This window comes from Formica exsecta, unplaced genomic scaffold, assembly GCF_003651465.1.
Source record: "Formica exsecta isolate Colony F162 unplaced genomic scaffold, ASM365146v1 scaffold47, whole genome shotgun sequence".
NCBI lineage: Eukaryota > Metazoa > Arthropoda > Insecta > Hymenoptera > Formicidae > Formica > Formica exsecta.
Genome location: NW_021851936.1, coordinates 766157 through 786450, shown reverse-complemented (window position 1 = coordinate 786450; position 20294 = coordinate 766157). Strand labels below are relative to the sequence as shown.

General features: G+C 33.1%; 1 protein-coding gene across 1 annotated transcript in view; it reads left to right on the top strand.

Annotated features, from left to right (window-relative positions):
* LOC115241250 (RING-box protein 2) overlaps positions 1–19623 on the top strand; it is a 53281-nt gene extending 33658 nt beyond the window's left edge. The window contains exon 3 of the mRNA XM_029816915.1: positions 16753–19623. Within this exon, the coding sequence (XP_029672775.1) occupies positions 16753–16934 (182 nt within the window). The 3' untranslated portion in view covers positions 16935–19623. The remainder of the gene's footprint in view (positions 1–16752) is intronic.
* Positions 19624–20294: the final 671 nt, after the last annotated feature.

Sequence of the window (20294 nt, the reverse complement as noted above, 5' to 3'; positions counted from 1 at the left end):
ATCGGGGGGGGGGGGGGGGGGGGGAGGGGGTTGACATTAAATCAGTTTGCACTCGCTCGGAAGTTCGTTTGTTTTACTTTTTTTCTTTTCATTAACGCTCGCCAGCGCGAAACTAAAACGTTTTCTTTTATTTCTACGGTGAAAATGAAAAGCAGAAACTACTTTTGCGAAGCTACTCGAAAAGAGAGAGATATATATGTGTATTCTTTTTAATTAGCGCGAATGAACAAATCTTGATGCGATTTTCATCGGCTCTGGCTTGTTTCAAGTTCTCAACTTAAACAAATCTACATCTGTTAGTGATCGTAAACTTGTCGATCTGACCAGTTGGAATGAATACTTAATGAATTAATTTTTATCTCATTTGATCTTGGCGTAAAAACTGCGAGAACATTTTGAATGATGTCCCTTTCATCTTGCCGGTATGATAAGAACAAAAATAAAATCGCGAATTATGACAATTATTAAATAATGTAAATGTATTTGTTTTTGGCGATTTTCTATGAAGGATGTAGTACTTTAATTTTTTATAACACATAAAATCCATTTTTTTATATTTCTATTATTGTTAAAAATAATTTGGAAAATATATGATGCAACGTGAATTTATTTTGAATGATCCGCTATGAATTTTTCGCGTTTCGAATCTTGAATTTGTCACTAAAATAATACGTTTTTAATTCCAATAATATCACAATGAAACAGATTTTCTAAAATGAGAATTCTTTATCACTTTTCGTGCGAACATCTGTGTTTATATTAGAAGCCGCGTCACACACATAAAGTACATTTCAAAATATTATATTTGGAGTGTTATATATCTTCGCTTTTTTTTATATTTTTCGAGATACCCATAAAAAGTACTCATATTGTATCGACGATTGTACCGTTATATTAATACATATATCATTATACGATTTCACACGAGATTATTTGCGAAATAAGCCACACTTTTTGTCTTTCTTATTTAGGAGCCTATTCTGTAACTTTTAACAATGTCGTTGAGTATTTTAGCTTATCGGAAGCTTATCTTTAGCTAATCTATTTCTACTCAGAACATGAATTAATAGATATTCATTTTTTTTTTTTTAATATGCGTCATATCAAACACATGTATGCATTTTTTCAGGATAAATCGAGAAGTGTATTAAATTTTAAAATAAATTTAAAATAAATATTTGCAAATTCCCTCTAATATCTATTTATTCACGTATCTAAAATTTGTAACAATATTTTCTTTTGGAGAACAAACATCTCATTTGATGTTGCTAAAGCAATTTTGAAAATATATAAAGGCTTGGCGGTAAACTCAGTAAAAATATTATGCTTGGTTGATTAATTGAAGCGTCTTCGTTTCTATCGATTTATCATAGACGTAAAAATATTGTTTTAAGAAGATGACGCGAAATTACTTGCAATGGACCTGAAATATGAATTGTTTGGTTTGCGCATAATTCGCCGTTACTGATTAGAGGATTGCATCACGAAACGCGTGGTGAGAACAACCGACGAACCCGAGCGACATTCATCGTCTTTCGTTCCGGAATACTCGTCGAGGTAGATAGGTAGGTTCAGAGACGGCGCAGTCTCGGTCGTCCATGGAAGGTTCGAGACGCTCGACCTCGTTCGACCATGCATGCAGCCAGTCCTGTCTCCTCCGTCTGTTCATTTCACATCCATCCACGCCGTAGAAGTCTCAAACCATTCCTCCTTCCTTCATCACTGGTTCTTTTTACGCTCATACTTAGAATTAGTGTGTATTTAAAGCTCCGTGATTCAACAATAGATGTTTTTTGGCTCGACGTATGTCATCATCAGTGTATTAACTTTTTATGTCTTCCGTTATCCTAGTTATTATTCGATTTCGTATGATATAACAGAATAAAAAGAAGACCTTGCAAAAGAAGGAGAGTAAACGTGTTTTTTTTCTTTTTTTTTTTTTTTTGTACGTTTGAATACAAAGTATTCTCTTTCGTTACAATTTAATTTTGAAAGATTTAAAATTAAAATTATAAGAAAGAATTGTGTTTTAATGTCATGTTTATATGCCATATATTACAGCTGTTCTGTGATAGAAAGATTTTATTCTATTTAGAATGAAATATATTGTTAGAACTTTTAAACCCTTTAAAAGAAGTATATTGTAAAAGTTGATGAAAGGGTGACTACGCGAAGAATTTATTGATTATTTTTTAATTTTTTACACAAAGATTAGGTAAAGATTATTAAATGCAAATCCGATATTAAAATTAATAAATTTAAAATAGTGAACTCTCTCTCTCTCTCCCTCTTGTCTTTAATATGACGAATAATAGAATTGAATAAATATAAATAAATTATTTGGTATTGTATACATATATTGCAGAGGATGTTGAGATGGCATTTCAGATTTCTCTTATTGTTGCAACGAAGTTGTAAGTCACGTGCAAAACAAATTTTATATGAAAATATAACATCTTTTTTTTTATTAGTTATTATGGATTTGACTTTATATATAAATTTCAAGATTCTTAGCGGGCAGATTCATTTTCGTTATTTCTATCATTGAAGCAGAATCGAAACTCTATTTTTGGTAATACCACAAATTACCGAGTATTTTCAGTGCACTTGTCTACGCTGAGCATTGGAACTTTCTACGACGAATTGTCGCGCTAATCAGCGATTTTAAAAGGTTTCCTCTGTTTCTAACGAGAGGATAAAAATTCGCTTGTGGTCAGTGGTAAAGACTTCCGCGACCGCGAATCTGATTGGTAAAAGTAGAGGAAGACGTCTATGATTGCGCTTCTCTTTCTGCAGACGTTTTAAATTTCGTATACGATTGCGATACGCTAATAATCATTTAGTAATTTATCAGAAATGATTGATCGGTTTATTTTTACCGACAATATTATACATTTATATCTACTGTCGACCAAGAATACACGATCATTAGTCACACACATTAGCAACTATTTGAAGTAACTTTATGATCTGCGCAAATTCTTTGAAGGAAGAAAATGATTGACTTACATGTAAAATTGACTGTTTTGCATTATTCATATGCAACCACATTTTCGGTTTAGTATTTTCATTTAAACTTTTATTGTGTCGCAATAAATTGATTTATAAATGAGTTGAATTACATTTTATAATATATTTACAAATTTAAATTGTTTCAAATCCAATAAAAAAAAATGTTTATACAAATTAATATTAACTTTCTGGTAAGACTTACATCGTAAAGTGTTTTAAATATCAGAACTCTAATAGAATAGAATAGAATAATAGAATATCGCCTAGAGGCGATATATGTATAAGTCACTTATAAGTCTACATGCAAACTAGTTGTAACTAATTTGTTATTCAGAGCTTCTCGATTCGCACATTATTTTCATCATTTGAAAAAAAGCGATTACTTTTATTGTGTATACATAAACGTTATTACGATAAAAAAAAAAAAGAATGTATTAAGGAATATTCATCTTGTAAAATATTGAAAATTAATAAGGGCACAAAATCTATTAAAATTTTCGCGAAGAGAATCAAATTGCCTTACGTTTTACCAAAAGATATAAATGTTTCATATGTTCATATAATCTCGAATATTTTGTATATTCGAAAAATGCATCCGCTAATTTTAATTATTTAAAATATTTTGTTGAGCGATTCGAAACGTTTGTACTGGTGACATTTTATATTAAGAAGGACGAGGACTCTCAAGTGTGAGAGTCAAAGGTCTTCAAACGACACCCGCAACCCCACCAGCTGAACTTGGAACGATTCCATTCAAAGAATGCGTCTCGCTTTAATCAATTCTGTATTTACGATTTGCCACATATTACACCGCGAAACATTGCGCATTGAATGCGATATGCTTTATAGAACATGTATTTCGCGATCGAATGCTTGCATTCTATTAACAATAAAATACCCACAGACGGAGGATTTATTGCGTCAGATTTATCAAGTCTCCAAATTTGACAATAGCAGAACGTATATATCGTTTAAAGAATTCTGGCATTTAAAACACTTTACGGTATGAGTCTTATCAGAGATTCAGTGCTAATTTGTATAAACATTTTTTTTTTTTTTTATTGGATTTAAAACGTAATTTAAATTTGTAAATGTATTATAAAATGTGATTCAGCTCATTTATAAACCAATTTATCGCGACACAATAAAAGTTTAAATAAAAATACTAAACCGAAAATGTGATTGCACATGAATAATGCAAAACAGGCAATTTTGCATGTAATTACTATTTTTAAAAAGAATTGCTTATTCTGGAAAGTTAGAAAATTACATATGAAACAAATAGATAAGCAGTTATGTGCATATGTGAGTGGTTACAAAAGCGTCGAGTTGATAAACGCGAATATTTGTCGAAATATTTAGGAAAATCTTACCATCTCTATTTCGAGATAATCAGTTCCAAAGGAAACGAAACTCGTGCGTCTCAAGGGTCGATACGCTGCGGCTATGAAATTGGAAAAATATCGGGATGATTGTGTGAAAAAGTTCCTTATCAGCCAGGAACGAACATGCACAGTCTATCTCACGATCGTTACTGCCGCGTGCTATGCAAAGCACACTTCTGAAGTAACTACGATACTTCTCGCAAAAAGCTATTCATATTTATTCATTTTTTTCATTTCCCGCTTTAAAGCGCATTTATGTCAGTGTAACGTCATTTGAGTAAAGCGTAAAGTTTTCGAGAAATTCCAAAATTTTAACTATACTTCGACAAGCGTGCACTATATTTGGGTGCATCAAAAACTAATGCACTTTTGTCTAACGATAAATTTGTGCGGTATTATATTGGAAAAATTGACGTAGATAACACAGAATTTTTTTATCTTTGCTATATTTTCCTTATCATATTTTTTTTATAAATGTAACACGATTTGTATAAAAATTGCACATTATAATAATAAAATAATGATTCTCGTTGTCTGAAAAAAAAGTATTTGATGATTTTTATCAAAAAATTCTTTTAGAAATGAGGCAAACATTCCGATCACGTGTGATTTTGCGCCCCTTTAAGAACACGATGGAATATTTTACTCTTTATCTATTTGAAGTAGTTGAAGCGAAAACACGTTGCTAATCTTTTCTAACAACTTTAAACGGAGTCTTCTGCCGGTACCTTTCCTATGTTGTTGTCGCGAGGGGCGAAGGTCAAAAATAAGTGCGCACGTGAACTCGGAAATGCATAGAAATATTTAAAGTTGACATTGACTAAGAGCCACAATATATTTTTTTCTACATTAATGTGATTATCATCTGTAGATCATTCGAATCTGATTAGTTTGATTTGACGTAAGCAATACTACGCCTTGTGTTTACAAGTAAAAACATTACATACTACAATTACATACTAAACATTACATCTGTCTAATTTATAGCATTTGTAAGTAAAATTTGAATGCAAAATATTAAACCGGTATCTAGCTTCGTTTGTTTGATATCTATAGATGGAAATTAAGCATGATAAAAATCTTGCGAGCCAAGATTGGGAAAAAATATTGCTGTTCAAGAATTGTATATATCAAGCTGCAAAAAAAAAAAAAATATACGATATAAGAATAAATAGAGTTGAAATTTCCATTTTTTTGTTTATGATGCAACAAATGAACCGATTTGTTTTTGGCAAACGGTTAATCGAAAGTTTTGGTTCTTGTTACAACATTAAATATTTTGTTAATTCGATATAAAATCAAAAATACACAAGGAATTGTAACGTAATGCAATCGAAAAAGGAAGAATTTTTTGTGCAAAAGTAAATAAAAAACGTAAAGTAAAAATATTAATTCAATATTTTAAGAGCCTCGTAGATATCTCTCTAAATATCATAAATTTTGCGAAATATACGTAACGAAACGCAACCTAACATGTGCATATGTACACTTAACAAGTGTATTTTTCGTACGCAATTTGTCATTCGTAAATGTATTCGCGCATGTATTTACCATCGCCAAGCCATAAAGCGTTAGAACCTCGCCTGCATATTGAGCGGAATTATTGAACAAACGCAAAACATCATTGAATATGCGCAGTCTGCACGATGCTGAGTAACGTGAGTTAGTTGAATATTAATTGCGCGCAAACTATTATCTTTTTATTCTGTCTCTCTCTCTATTCCCTATCGCGGTGGCGAGACGGTCTACAATAATGATTGCCATATGATGAGTTTTGATTCATTATTCAAGATATATCACAAAGTAGCACGGCTTTTGACAAGTCGCAGTTGGAAGAGAATAATTCTCTTATTGTGTGAGACGAAGTTTCTTCTTCTCTATTGTGAGGAATAAAGTTGGAATTCATCATGCATATTGTATCAAACAAATGGTCTCGTATGAAAGAATCTTTCTGTAGAAAATAATTGGTACTCTTTTGTCATCTCTTTCTGTCTCGCTCGCTGTATATGGTCGCTATCTACTGATAAATAAATCCGCTCCTCATCCTACATGCTATGGCGCATTTTCCTTTAGCAAGTGTAAATTGGGAAATGTGGTACATCGTGTAAATATGAATTTCTTTATATAATAAATATGTTATTAATTTTTAAAGTTTTTTCGAGGTTTAAAAAATTTATTCGAAAACAAAGTACGAAAAAATTTCATTGTACATTTTTGACTTATTTCTGAACGAGGAATCATCTTTATTGTATCACGATTCCCTATCTCGTATTCTTCAATTCATTCTTTATCGAAAATTTGACGCAACTGTATTTTTTACATAATTTATTAAGCTTCAATATTAAATATCTTGTTAATAAAGAGGATCAAGTTAAAATTCTCCTACTCAAAGCCTACTCGATATTAAAATTTTTTAACAAGAGAGGTGATTTTTTTCAGACTTAAATATTATTTGTCATTAGTCTAATTATATAATTTTTATACATTTATATTTGATCATTAGTCTAATAATTGCCGGTACACTCGCTCAAATAGATCGTGATGCATGCCGGCACGCGCTTACCTAGTCTTATCTGCGCGAAGTCACAGTCGCGCGTTATCATTGTGCTAACCGTGAACTTGACCTATACCGTTCTGTACCGTTTTCCCGATGAGAGATCTGGCCGCGGTTTTACGGACGGCTCGCACGTGTCGCTCCTGCAATCGAGCACGCATCGGTTCCCAGTCACGTGCCTCTTTTCCTTCTGATCATTTCCCCCTCCTCCCTCCCTTCTTAGTCATTATATAATATTAACCGACGGCTGATGTTTTTGTTAATAGCGAGAACAAGTATCCGTCAAGATTTCGGTAGGTCTGCGTGTAAATCACGATAGAGATTTCTGAAGCAGAACTAAAATTAGCCTAAGAGAGATGAAATGATTCATCAGCAGTTGATTACGTTTCTAATCAGAATAATAAGAGACTCTCCAGTTAAGACAGTTCTCTTTCAGTTTTTTGTACATGTTATGCAATCGATTTCGTAACTCGTAGTAGAATTTTCCGCGAGAATTAAAACAATTTTTGCCCTCGTTCGTGCCTGGTCGATACTGCGACGAATCGACGAAACAAAGACGATAATTGTATGTCCGCGGAAAAGGTCATATGACTAGATTATTAACGCAATTAAAGTCCAATTGGTTGTTTCTTTTTCAGTTTAAGAATTCTGTAGAAATTCTTAAGAACAATAGCCATTTATGAAATAATATGTCGTGAATAAATAATCACGCGTTAGATATTGTATTATATATTTATAGATATTTCTTCGCATTTTCTGTTTTTTATTCTATTCCGGTATAACAAAACCCTAAAAACTTTTTTAAAAAAGATTAAAAAAGGCGCCAAGTATACGTGTTAGTTGTGAAAAACTGTTATATATATTTATAAAATAGGGTTACTTTAATTTAATCTGCATAAAATGGTATTATTTTAAATTATTGAAAATAAAAATTTATAAAAATATTTCCCGTTCCTTTTTTTTTCCGTGAGGATATAAGTCGTGTTCCGAAATTCACTGCCAGTACTGGAAATCTATAATTCATAATATATATTATAGATTTCTAGTACTCTCTCTCTCTCTCTCTCTCTCTCTCTCTCTTTCTTTCTCCTTCTAGCAGTGAATTTCGGAACACGGCCATAGTATACACAAATAGCCGTATTGAAGAAACATATGATTTGCAAATGAAGTTTCCACGCTTCTCGAATCAATTATTGATCAATCTTGATCAATCATTTCGTAGTTGGACTGCCGCGCGCGAGCGCGATCTTATCGCTTAAAAGGCTAATCTGACTCTCGGTGAATCTATTAATAGCCCAAAGCAATTAATTAAGGAACCGAACCAGGAGTCTCAATGCTTCTCTTGAACGTTCGGACAATATACACACAATGCTCTCACGCGATCTGTATAAGTATTGCCATTCCGTAATTGCGTAGTTAGATTACACGTGTATTTCTCCGTAACTGGAATACCATATCGCATTCGTTTCAATGAGTTATTCTAAGAGAGAAGCCGTTTTCGATTTATATCTCAATCTCGAATCTATTTCCGATCGTCCACGAACGAAACACCCATCATCGCCGTGAAAATATTACGCTCCTTCCGTGAGAAATGCATCGGACTGTCAATGTACATAACAAAGTACGCACGTTTATTTTTATTTTGCGCGTTGGAGAATTTATTTTCTGATGAACTTGAAAACATCGCGAGTTGGCGATAACGCGACTACACTCTTCCCGGGAGTCGCGTTTGTGATAACATAGTTCAACAAACAAAAAATACACAATCATTTCCCGTAGTTTTTTTACGCTAAATAGTAAATTTTTAATTGCTCCGTCACATCATAATTTGGAGAAACTGTGTGATCAAAGTTGTAAAAATAAACTATAATATTTTAGTATATTTTTTTCATGTTATAACTACGATATGTAACAAATTGAAGAAATTCTGTTGCAATCCAAATTATCAGAATCAAGATGATCACTTTTTTTTTTCATATTCAGAAAAAAATTATTTTTTGTCGAACTGTGTAATTGAATATGTCGTATTGTAAATAATAACGTATCCCATCAAAAGATTTTCGCGCGACACGTATTCGCGATTCAGTCTTTGACATTGAAATATCAGACCGCAATTTGTTCGACTGTCATCCCACCAGTAACGATATCATGCGGATTAAAGGATCACGCAACAATGAGCGCTTAATGAACGGAATCATACAACTATGTTGTGTCGCGAGCGGCACTGCAACTAACAGTTATATTATTATATTATATGCATTGTAATTGATGTGGGAAAAAACCATATATTTAATTTCAATATTGACTGTATGCGACATTAAACTCTGGGTTTCTACAATTGTTAATCATGATGAATTGATTACAATTGTTTAATGCTGACGTAACGTCCGTGAATACATGTTAATCGAATGTGCGTGCAAAATATTTTGTTTCTTCCATGAACTCTGTAATTTGGACTTTCCCCGTGTAATACTAGCTTACATGATATTTTACTGAGAAAGATAGAGGCAAAAAGAGTGTATATATGATAAAGTATCTTATGTGACATTATCAGTAATTTCGCATCTTAAGAGTTTAAGAAGATCTTAAGAGTTTAGAATTGTTTGATAAAATTATATAAGAGTTAAGAGGCCTCGCACACGAATATAGGGCCAAAAGAATTGTTGATAAAACGAAATACGCCGTATGGAACCTGATTTAATGAAAATATATTAGCACGCGTTACGTCATGTGTGTAACGCGATTGAAGTAGATTATTCATCATGACGCAACACGCTACTTACGAAGTGACAGCAACACAATGTAAGATTTAATAATATTGATAAGCACGGAAAATTTTCCGTACTAGGGTATATAAATTATTCGATGTAACAAGACGAAAAACTATATATGATCTCTTAACTACAATGTAATCATCAAAAGTAACGTGATTGTACGAGATCTCAAGAATGTGTATCCTTTTTGGAGTCGGCTCGCTATTTCTTTAATTTTAAAATTTAATTGGAAAGATATAAAGTATATGGAATTATATTATACTCAATATATTTTCGAAATTCTAATGCCAAGCTTTAAAATAAATATTATAATATCTAAAAAATATTTCTAGAATCTAGTCAGTTTTTTTTTTTTTTTAAATCATGGATTCGAGTTGAGAAATTTATAAAGATGCAGATCAGAAGTGTCAAATAAAATGCGAATTTTTGCATCAGTTTTTGTTTCGAAAATTCTAAATTCGAAAAGGGATTTCTCCTTGACATCAATACGATACATCTATTATAATGTGAACATTTTAATCGAAATCTATGCTGTACCTGGGAAAATTTTGAAAATTTTCTATGTTGGATTAGAAAGAATCCCTCTTTGAACAAATCTGTAGGTTTGTCGATGGAATCCCGGTGATTTAAAAAATTAGAAAATACTGTGTTTATATTGCAAATTGAAATTAGATAGAACAAGGTCGAAATATTCAGATAAATCATTTTAAAGGGGATCTCTCTTAATAGTTTGATACAATTTGAAAAGCTGCAAAAAATAACAACTGCCCTCGTGGAATTTTCTCCATCGACAAATCGTTTGTCAAGATTATAATCTTCTATTTCAACACCTTCCTCTCGTGCAGTTTACTCTATCTAAAATCTCAGAATACGCGTCCGCGTAAGAGAAATTTTAATCTAAAAATCTAACACGCGACAAAATTCTTCTGGAATCAAGTCGAATGATCGCGACGCTTATCGCGGTGATCGTCCTCGTCGCGATGACGGCATCTTCGTTGTCGCACTTAATTGGCCCAATGGCTCGGCTGGGTCCGGGGGCACGTCCAAGGCATGCTTGCCCCGATCCCCCGGAGGGGGTCAACGAGAAACTGACACCCATCGTCCTTCTCTCTTGCACTCCCCTCCCCTCGAGCGGAACGTTCTGTCGACGCATCGTCGATTAATTCTCGACGATGCGTCGACAGACGGCTAGATAACGACGGAAATTTCTTCCTCGTCAATCGATGCTTTGATTGAGTCGTATCGATGTAAGTGCGCTGCCGGGATATGCTCGACACGGATGCAAGCGCCAAGTTAGAGGCAGGTCGTGGTTTTTTCCTTTCTTCAAGGGAATTCCTTTTTTTCATCTTCTCTTGTCACTTATTATTTAAAAAAACGTCACATCATAATTTGGAGAAACTGTGTGATCAAAGTTGTAAAAATGAACTATAATATTTTAGTATATTTTTTTCATGTTATAACTACGATATGTAACAAATTGAAGAAATTCTGTTGCAATCCAAATTATCAGAATCAAGATGATCACTTTTTTTTTTCATATTCAGAAAAAAATTATTTTTTGTCGAACTGTGTAATTGAATATGTCGTATTGTAAATAATAACGTATCCCATCAAAAGATTTTCGCGCGACACGTATTCGCGATTCAGTCTTTGACATTGAAATATCAGACCGCAATTTGTTCGACTGTCATCCCACCAGTAACGATATCATGCGGATTAAAGGATCACGCAACAATGAGCGCTTAATGAACGGAATCATACAACTATGTTGTGTCGCGAGCGGCACTGCAACTAACAGTTATATTATTATATTATATGCATTGTAATTGATGTGGGAAAAAACCATATATTTAATTTCAATATTGACTGTATGCGACATTAAACTCTGGGTTTCTACAATTGTTAATCATGATGAATTGATTACAATTGTTTAATGCTGACGTAACGTCCGTGAATACATGTTAATCGAATGTGCGTGCAAAATATTTTGTTTCTTCCATGAACTCTGTAATTTGGACTTTCCCCGTGTAATACTAGCTTACATGATATTTTACTGAGAAAGATAGAGGCAAAAAGAGTGTATATATGATAAAGTATCTTATGTGACATTATCAGTAATTTCGCATCTTAAGAGTTTAAGAAGATCTTAAGAGTTTAGAATTGTTTGATAAAATTATATAAGAGTTAAGAGGCCTCGCACACGAATATAGGGCCAAAAGAATTGTTGATAAAACGAAATACGCCGTATGGAACCTGATTTAATGAAAATATATTAGCACGCGTTACGTCATGTGTGTAACGCGATTGAAGTAGATTATTCATCATGACGCAACACGCTACTTACGAAGTGACAGCAACACAATGTAAGATTTAATAATATTGATAAGCACGGAAAATTTTCCGTACTAGGGTATATAAATTATTCGATGTAACAAGACGAAAAACTATATATGATCTCTTAACTACAATGTAATCATCAAAAGTAACGTGATTGTACGAGATCTCAAGAATGTGTATCCTTTTTGGAGTCGGCTCGCTATTTCTTTAATTTTAAAATTTAATTGGAAAGATATAAAGTATATGGAATTATATTATACTCAATATATTTTCGAAATTCTAATGCCAAGCTTTAAAATAAATATTATAATATCTAAAAAATATTTCTAGAATCTAGTCAGTTTTTTTTTTTTTTTAAATCATGGATTCGAGTTGAGAAATTTATAAAGATGCAGATCAGAAGTGTCAAATAAAATGCGAATTTTTGCATCAGTTTTTGTTTCGAAAATTCTAAATTCGAAAAGGGATTTCTCCTTGACATCAATACGATACATCTATTATAATGTGAACATTTTAATCGAAATCTATGCTGTACCTGGGAAAATTTTGAAAATTTTCTATGTTGGATTAGAAAGAATCCCTCTTTGAACAAATCTGTAGGTTTGTCGATGGAATCCCGGTGATTTAAAAAATTAGAAAATACTGTGTTTATATTGCAAATTGAAATTAGATAGAACAAGGTCGAAATATTCAGATAAATCATTTTAAAGGGGATCTCTCTTAATAGTTTGATACAATTTGAAAAGCTGCAAAAAATAACAACTGCCCTCGTGGAATTTTCTCCATCGACAAATCGTTTGTCAAGATTATAATCTTCTATTTCAACACCTTCCTCTCGTGCAGTTTACTCTATCTAAAATCTCAGAATACGCGTCCGCGTAAGAGAAATTTTAATCTAAAAATCTAACACGCGACAAAATTCTTCTGGAATCAAGTCGAATGATCGCGACGCTTATCGCGGTGATCGTCCTCGTCGCGATGACGGCATCTTCGTTGTCGCACTTAATTGGCCCAATGGCTCGGCTGGGTCCGGGGGCACGTCCAAGGCATGCTTGCCCCGATCCCCCGGAGGGGGTCAACGAGAAACTGACACCCATCGTCCTTCTCTCTTGCACTCCCCTCCCCTCGAGCGGAACGTTCTGTCGACGCATCGTCGATTAATTCTCGACGATGCGTCGACAGACGGCTAGATAACGACGGAAATTTCTTCCTCGTCAATCGATGCTTTGATTGAGTCGTATCGATGTAAGTGCGCTGCCGGGATATGCTCGACACGGATGCAAGCGCCAAGTTAGAGGCAGGTCGTGGTTTTTTCCTTTCTTCAAGGGAATTCCTTTTTTTCATCTTCTCTTGTCACTTATTATTTAAAAAAAAAAGGTAATTTTTCGATGTAAGATACTGAATATTTTTATAATCGAATAATTCGTAGAGATAAAAAGAACGGCGCTGGTTTTGGTACACAGAAAACAATGATAGAATAATGTAAAAAAAAATAATTTTCATATTAAGATTGATATAGCAGACATTGTTGAACTGCGTACATATCCGCATGCGTTAAAAATTGACGAATGTTAGAAATCTGGAAGAGAGAAGGAGACAGCCTATGATCTGTTTCGTTTATCATTAATGCAAGGTGTTCAAAGAGCGATGAGAGTTCCTTTATACACTGGACGCATGCGACGTATATCAGATGGTTAATAATTATGCGTGATAATTATGCAGTTGGATTCGTTGATAAGCCTATGGAATTCTACTGGACACTTATACAGTGGCGTGAGCAGCGTCAAGCGATATTTAATATCCGCTTTGGCGGCAAGTATTGCAGGAGAGACACGGTTTATATTTTTCGCCATGCGAGCGGTAGAGCGAGAAAAAAACTAAATATATTTGCAGTTTACATATATAATATATAATTATATCTCTTTGAAAATATATATATTAATTCGGCTCTATTTTTGTTTATGTGATAACGCTCTTCTTGTGCGCGCGAGTTTTAATATCTATCTTTAAATTTTTCGATTCTTTAATTTGTATTTTGAAATAGATAATTTAGATAAAATATATATAGAAAAATTGGATACACGCACAATTGATTTTAATATCGTGTGGAATAATATGTTCGTTAAATTCGAATCTGTTTTATGTACAAGAAACTATTTTAATAATATTAATATTACAGTACAATTTTAATAACTGATAATGAGTTAATAAAAAAAATGTCACGGTTTTATAAATATACCAAAATAAAATTTCGTGATATTATAAGCACGAAATTTGTTTTTTATAATTTCACTAAATACAATGACAATATTGCTGGAATAATTCATTCTGCCAACATAAAATGATATTTTACATTCGCACAAGAAAGGAAAATTGGCCGAACAAATTGTCGAGATTCGTTCTATCTCGAATCTGTTATAAATTTAATGATACAATATAATGATTTAATTTTTAATTAATAATTTTATCACAACTATAAAAGTATAATCGAAATATTAATTTCAAAAAGTAATTCTTTTCATGTTTTTGATTTTTTGATGGATTCGAAAAAAATGATGAGTCGATTACAGAATTATCTACAATAATATTTATTTTATATAGAATTATCTAATGTTTATTTAGCATTATATATATATTATAATGAGAGATAAACAAAGCAACGCAGTGTTCTCTGCTATTTCCGTCCACAACTTATCGGCGTTTCACGTTTCACATTGCGTCTGTTTATCCGTACGCGTTTATACATATTTATCGTCGAATAATCAACACAGATAGGGAGCTAGAAATAAATTTTTCGTGATCACGAAGCGTATAATATATTTTTGTACGTTTAGCTACCGTACGAAAAGATTAAAAATCGCCTTGTACACGTGTAATCGTCTCCTCGACGCCCGTCTTACGCGACTTGCACGTCCCTTTAATTCTAAAGATTTCCATGAGAGGAATCTCTTCCCCCATGTGTGTTTTCTCCAGTATTCTTCCGTTCGTCACGGAATGTCTGGCCTGTGCGCGATTATGCTGCGCTTTTGCTGAGCGAGCACGTTTACATCTCACGGAAATGATTTTGATAAGGGATGAACGTGACACCGACAGGCGAAACACGTAGACGTAATAAAGTTAAATCACGGGGATCGGCACGTAATTATCCGACGGCCGCAAATCCGAATGCGTTTGCAAAACACTTGCGTACTTGTTCTTTTATTTTGTTTCGTGTAGGATGGCTTTTACACATTTTCAAGATGGAAAGAAAGGAATTTCTTAAAAGAGACGCGCGTGCAAAATATTATACACGTGCGAATGCGAGTAATAAGATAGTCTTGTTTTCTTCTGACATTTCAAACATCTCTCCATCTATATTCGTGACAGAATATGCTTTCGTGTAAAAAAAAAAAAGAGATGATACTCTTTTCGAGAGGGAGAGAGAGGAGAATAAAAATATACATGGCTTAAATCGGGTTAAATTATGTATATTGGATTGCACGCGTCACAGCTGCATTATTTAGTCAATCTAAAATATTTATGATATCGTGAATCTGCATTTTTATCTTTTATGACTTTTGCAGAGACGAATAAATGAGTTTTGAAAAAGAAATTTTTTTATGATTGCAATTCTCTCTTTCTCAGTCGCGAGGATAAGGCAAGTTTGAGCGTACGTGACGTACGTGATAACACAATTAAATAGACTTAACGTTATCGTCGCAATTTCGGTCCCATTTATCGTGTTTACCGACCATAAGCCGTTTTAAACGCGTTAATCCGCGGATTGTCCGCTCTCTCTCTCTCTCTTTTGGAGAATTTATCTCACGAATCTTATCTCTATGTAAGGCATACAGAGAGAATCTGCGAAAATTTTTTAACAGCTAGCACATACTTTCTCTTTTCTTTTTAATCCTCAGTTATTGCCTCGACACGCGAGATCGCGATATATCACTCACACGTGCGACCTAATTCTAACAGGCACATTTTATGATTTTTTATGTTAAAATTTTTTCTCCCGTTAATTATTAATCACGTATTGCGAATATCAGATACCCTCGTGCGCGCGTCATTAATCGTCCTATATATTTTTATTATATTTTTATTGTATATATCATTCTTAAATGTCAAATGAAGTTTAAGGATCAATTTCGAGAATTATGCAATATTATTCGTTGCTCGGACGGTTATGCTTCCACAATTTTATTACTTTATTGTAATTTTAACTTTTTCCGATCTTTTCCCGCTTATTACGTTATTAAAAACTTTAAATTCTAACAATTATACTCATTATGAATATTTATTGCGCACAGTATTTGCGAATTTGATGGCCAAACTATAGCAATCTATAGACTTCTATATATCTTGCTGCTCTTGGAAAGTTTTCTGGTATTTTTCCTGCGGTATTTATATATGAGACAAAAATATAAAGAAAAATAAGATACAAGAAGCAACTTTCATTTCAAAATAAAAAGAAATGTAAATAAATAAAAAAGCTTTTCAAATATATATATAACCTAATATATATTTAAATTTCTTAGAGTTATAAATATCGAATATGGACATATAAAGTGAAAGATAAAAGAAAGAGAAACGAACTTCTGATCCTTTTTTTTTTACCGACAGAAAAAAACTTTTACACCGAGAGATCACATTGAACTTTCCTATTCTATACGCGAACGCTAATCGTCACTATCTATTCTTCGATTTTCAGACGCCTGTCTGCGATGCCAGGCGGAGAGCAAGAAGGAGGTTTACGGCCGACAGGACTGCGTGGTCGTCTGGGGCGAGTGCAACCACTCGTTTCACTACTGCTGCATGTCGCTCTGGGTCAAACAGAACAATCGTTGCCCGCTGTGCCAGCAGGAGTGGTCTATCCAACGAATGGGGAAGTAATCCTCACGGCGGGATCTCGCGTTCACGATTATCCTACTGTCATCGGTTGTCGTCGTCATCGAGAAACTGCACATTCTGTATCGGTCTTGGATTCGTTTCGATACTTCAAAAGCCTTCGAAGGGACTTTGGTAACGATATATAGACGATATATGAGAGACTTCAGTCGATGTCATATTTTATACAGACAGGGATATTATTTTATGGTAATACACATACATAAAAGAATGATTAATAATTTGTGTGAAAAATACGTAATTGTTTTTGAAAACTTGTAAATTATATATGAAAAAACTGTATATTATAAAAAGGGCACTGTTTTCTTTATCGTTATCTAATTTATGCAATTAGCTATGACAAATAATTATCAAATAATAGTTACCAAATAATAATAATTAACTATAAAATTTATTACGCTTATGTATTAACGAATAGACTTTTGGAAAAGTCTTATTCAATTCTTTCTGGATAATAAAATATAAAACTGTGCATTTTTGGAAATCATTTAATATAGCTTTAAATTCTGAAAATTTAAAAAATATTCAAATTAATAAAAGTGATACAAAGTATTCTTACGTTTCGTTCAGATTTTAGTATTGCTGAGAGAAATAAATAAATCGTACATAATTAATGATAACTAAAATAACAGAATAATTAATTAATAGACCTTGTTCTATTTTAATATATATAAATTCATATATAATCTAGTTTTGAAAATTTTATAGCTTACAAATTGTATAAAAGCGGTTTTCATTTAGTGCAGAATTGTCTGGAAGACAGAGATATGATACTTATCGATCGCGAAATATTCGGAAGTATTACAAATATTTGAAGATTGTATGACGTGATGGATCAAAGATTATCTCCGGTGTCGAAGTACAAAGTACGCGATTTCAATATTAAAGATCAACGTAATTATCTCGAGATTACTTTTATCAAACATTACGTGTCTAAGATATTTGTATCTTGTAGGCGTAATGAAAAAGGCGAATGTATTATTATCGAGACGGATGCTAATATCGATTCATTCTAAACACGCAATTAGATTTAAGTTTCCACGAGAATCAAGATTTCATCAAAGCGCTTATCGATATTGATGAATTTATAATATTAGTTTTTCGAACTAACTCCTTGTCCCATTCTTCCCCTCCTCCTCACAACAAGAATTAAAAAGGATAAAAGAACAAGAATTAACATGGAGGAAACATTAATTAAAATATGTAAGAGATACCACAAGTCTTGATAAGTAATTTGTTAATTGATAATTAATGACATCTCTTTGCAAACGTTTGAAAAATACACTAATGGCATTCGTGTGTTGTCTTTACTAGCTTCAAGGTATATATCTAATTTACTTTTTCAAGATATATATTCTTTGTTATTAGATTCAGATAGTTGAAAGTTCAAAATGAAAATTTATTAGAGATTTTCCATATTATTCTACGTTTTGTCTTATCGCATTCGTAAACATTCCTACAAGAAGTAGAAGGAAAATATTTATAAAGCATAAAAAAGCTTTAAAAGCTATATCTTGTAAACATGTACATTATTATTGATTTTTCGGTGAAATCTTATTGCCATCATCAGTGAGACATAAGACGGAGGAACAAAGTGTAAGTGTTTTCACTGAAGATCAATAAAATACTCACTTCGGTGAAATCTTATGATGCTACTTTAAATCAGTGACATTTTCATTGATTCAGTTTAAGACAGTGTAGTACTAATTGAATTAACGATAGCGAAGGCTTGCTAAGTGCGCGGCTTTTCAATTTATGGGATCAACCACAGAAGAGAACAGTGATGGTTTATATTAACCAGCATATTGTACTAACTAGACATCCTTGACGACGCAATTTATCGTTGATTTTATCTGATAATAAAAATTTATGGTTCCGGCGTCGAAGCGCTGACGTCTCTTGATAGAAAGCAACGGGGGTCAACAAGCTAGAAGCACCATTACGACCTCCCTTTTCATTTCAATTCCGAATGTAGAATCGATTCTTGCGCATCTCACAATTGCCTGGGTAGAGATTCTTTAGACCGTAGATTTATGTTGACTGTGTGAATTACTTCACCATCAAAATAGTCATAAAAGATATTTTATTGCTTTGAATAATGCTTGAAAAGATGTGATTGTCATATTACAATACATCTTACTTGTTTCGAAATCTCTATATTTACACATGCAAATTGAGATTATATATTTTAAAAAGAAAAAAATAATACTTCCGCATAAGAGCAGCTAATACATAGTTTAAATGATAATAAGCTGTAGATAATAAAATTATTTCGATTTTTTCTTTGATTACAATGTAAAGAATTTAAAATCGGATTGATTTTCGAAGGCGTATTCTCCTTTTTTAAATATCCTTTTCAAATGTTGTTTTTGTGGACCGTAACTAAAAGTTCAGGGTCACTATTTATCTCAATATTTACCTCTATTCCATATCCTAATTTTTTATTCTTTTTTAAAAACTTTGTTGTAATTTCTTTCACTTGATACATAGAAGGATATGATCATCTTACGCTGCTCCGCGTGAAATAAATTTCGCTTAATCTTGAAATCGAATACAATAATATCTTAAGATCTTTGCTATCGCCTGATACTTTTGTTTTTATTCTGTGAAAGCTGAGACATCGCACGAAGAAGTCCGCGTGCGAGATGACATGTCATCCGCTCATTTTTTTTTTCTCGTAACCGAATTTATTAATCACGTGAACAAGAAATCTCGCAGAGCGAATGCCAAAATCTGTACGTGAGTCCTCCTTCTCATCTGCAACTTTTTATAATCCAACTAAATTTAGATTTTAACGTTACATACTGTGGTACGTAGCTGATGTAATCTTCCAAGAAATGATAGTAAAATAAGCGACGTGCCGTATGCATATATGTATGTGTGTGTGTGTACGGGCGCCGTCTTGCCTTTCTGCGACGCGATTGGTCCAGCCCCCGGACGAGCCCCCACACGACGACACATCACGCGAGTGACGATGACCTTCAAACGATGCCGCCGCGAATAGCGTTACGTGCGGCATAACGCGCACGAGTTGATTAGCGTGTTGCACAAGAATAATTTTTGTGCCGATAAATCAAATTTTTAACGCTTACTCACTCGGAGGCACGTACAGGTACAGTCGGAATAAGCAAAGTCACCCGTATATAATGAATTTTTTTAAGAAGAGATAACTAACGAAATAATTTCCAATCTTTGTTATTAAAATCCCATCTCATAAACAGCTGATCAAATTATTAAATCCAGTTATAAACTAAATTTATCCTCGGTAGATCGCACGAGAGACTATCGGGTCCGTTCGTACCCATAATAGATAGATATTCAAGATTTTACGCGTTTTCGTTAGAT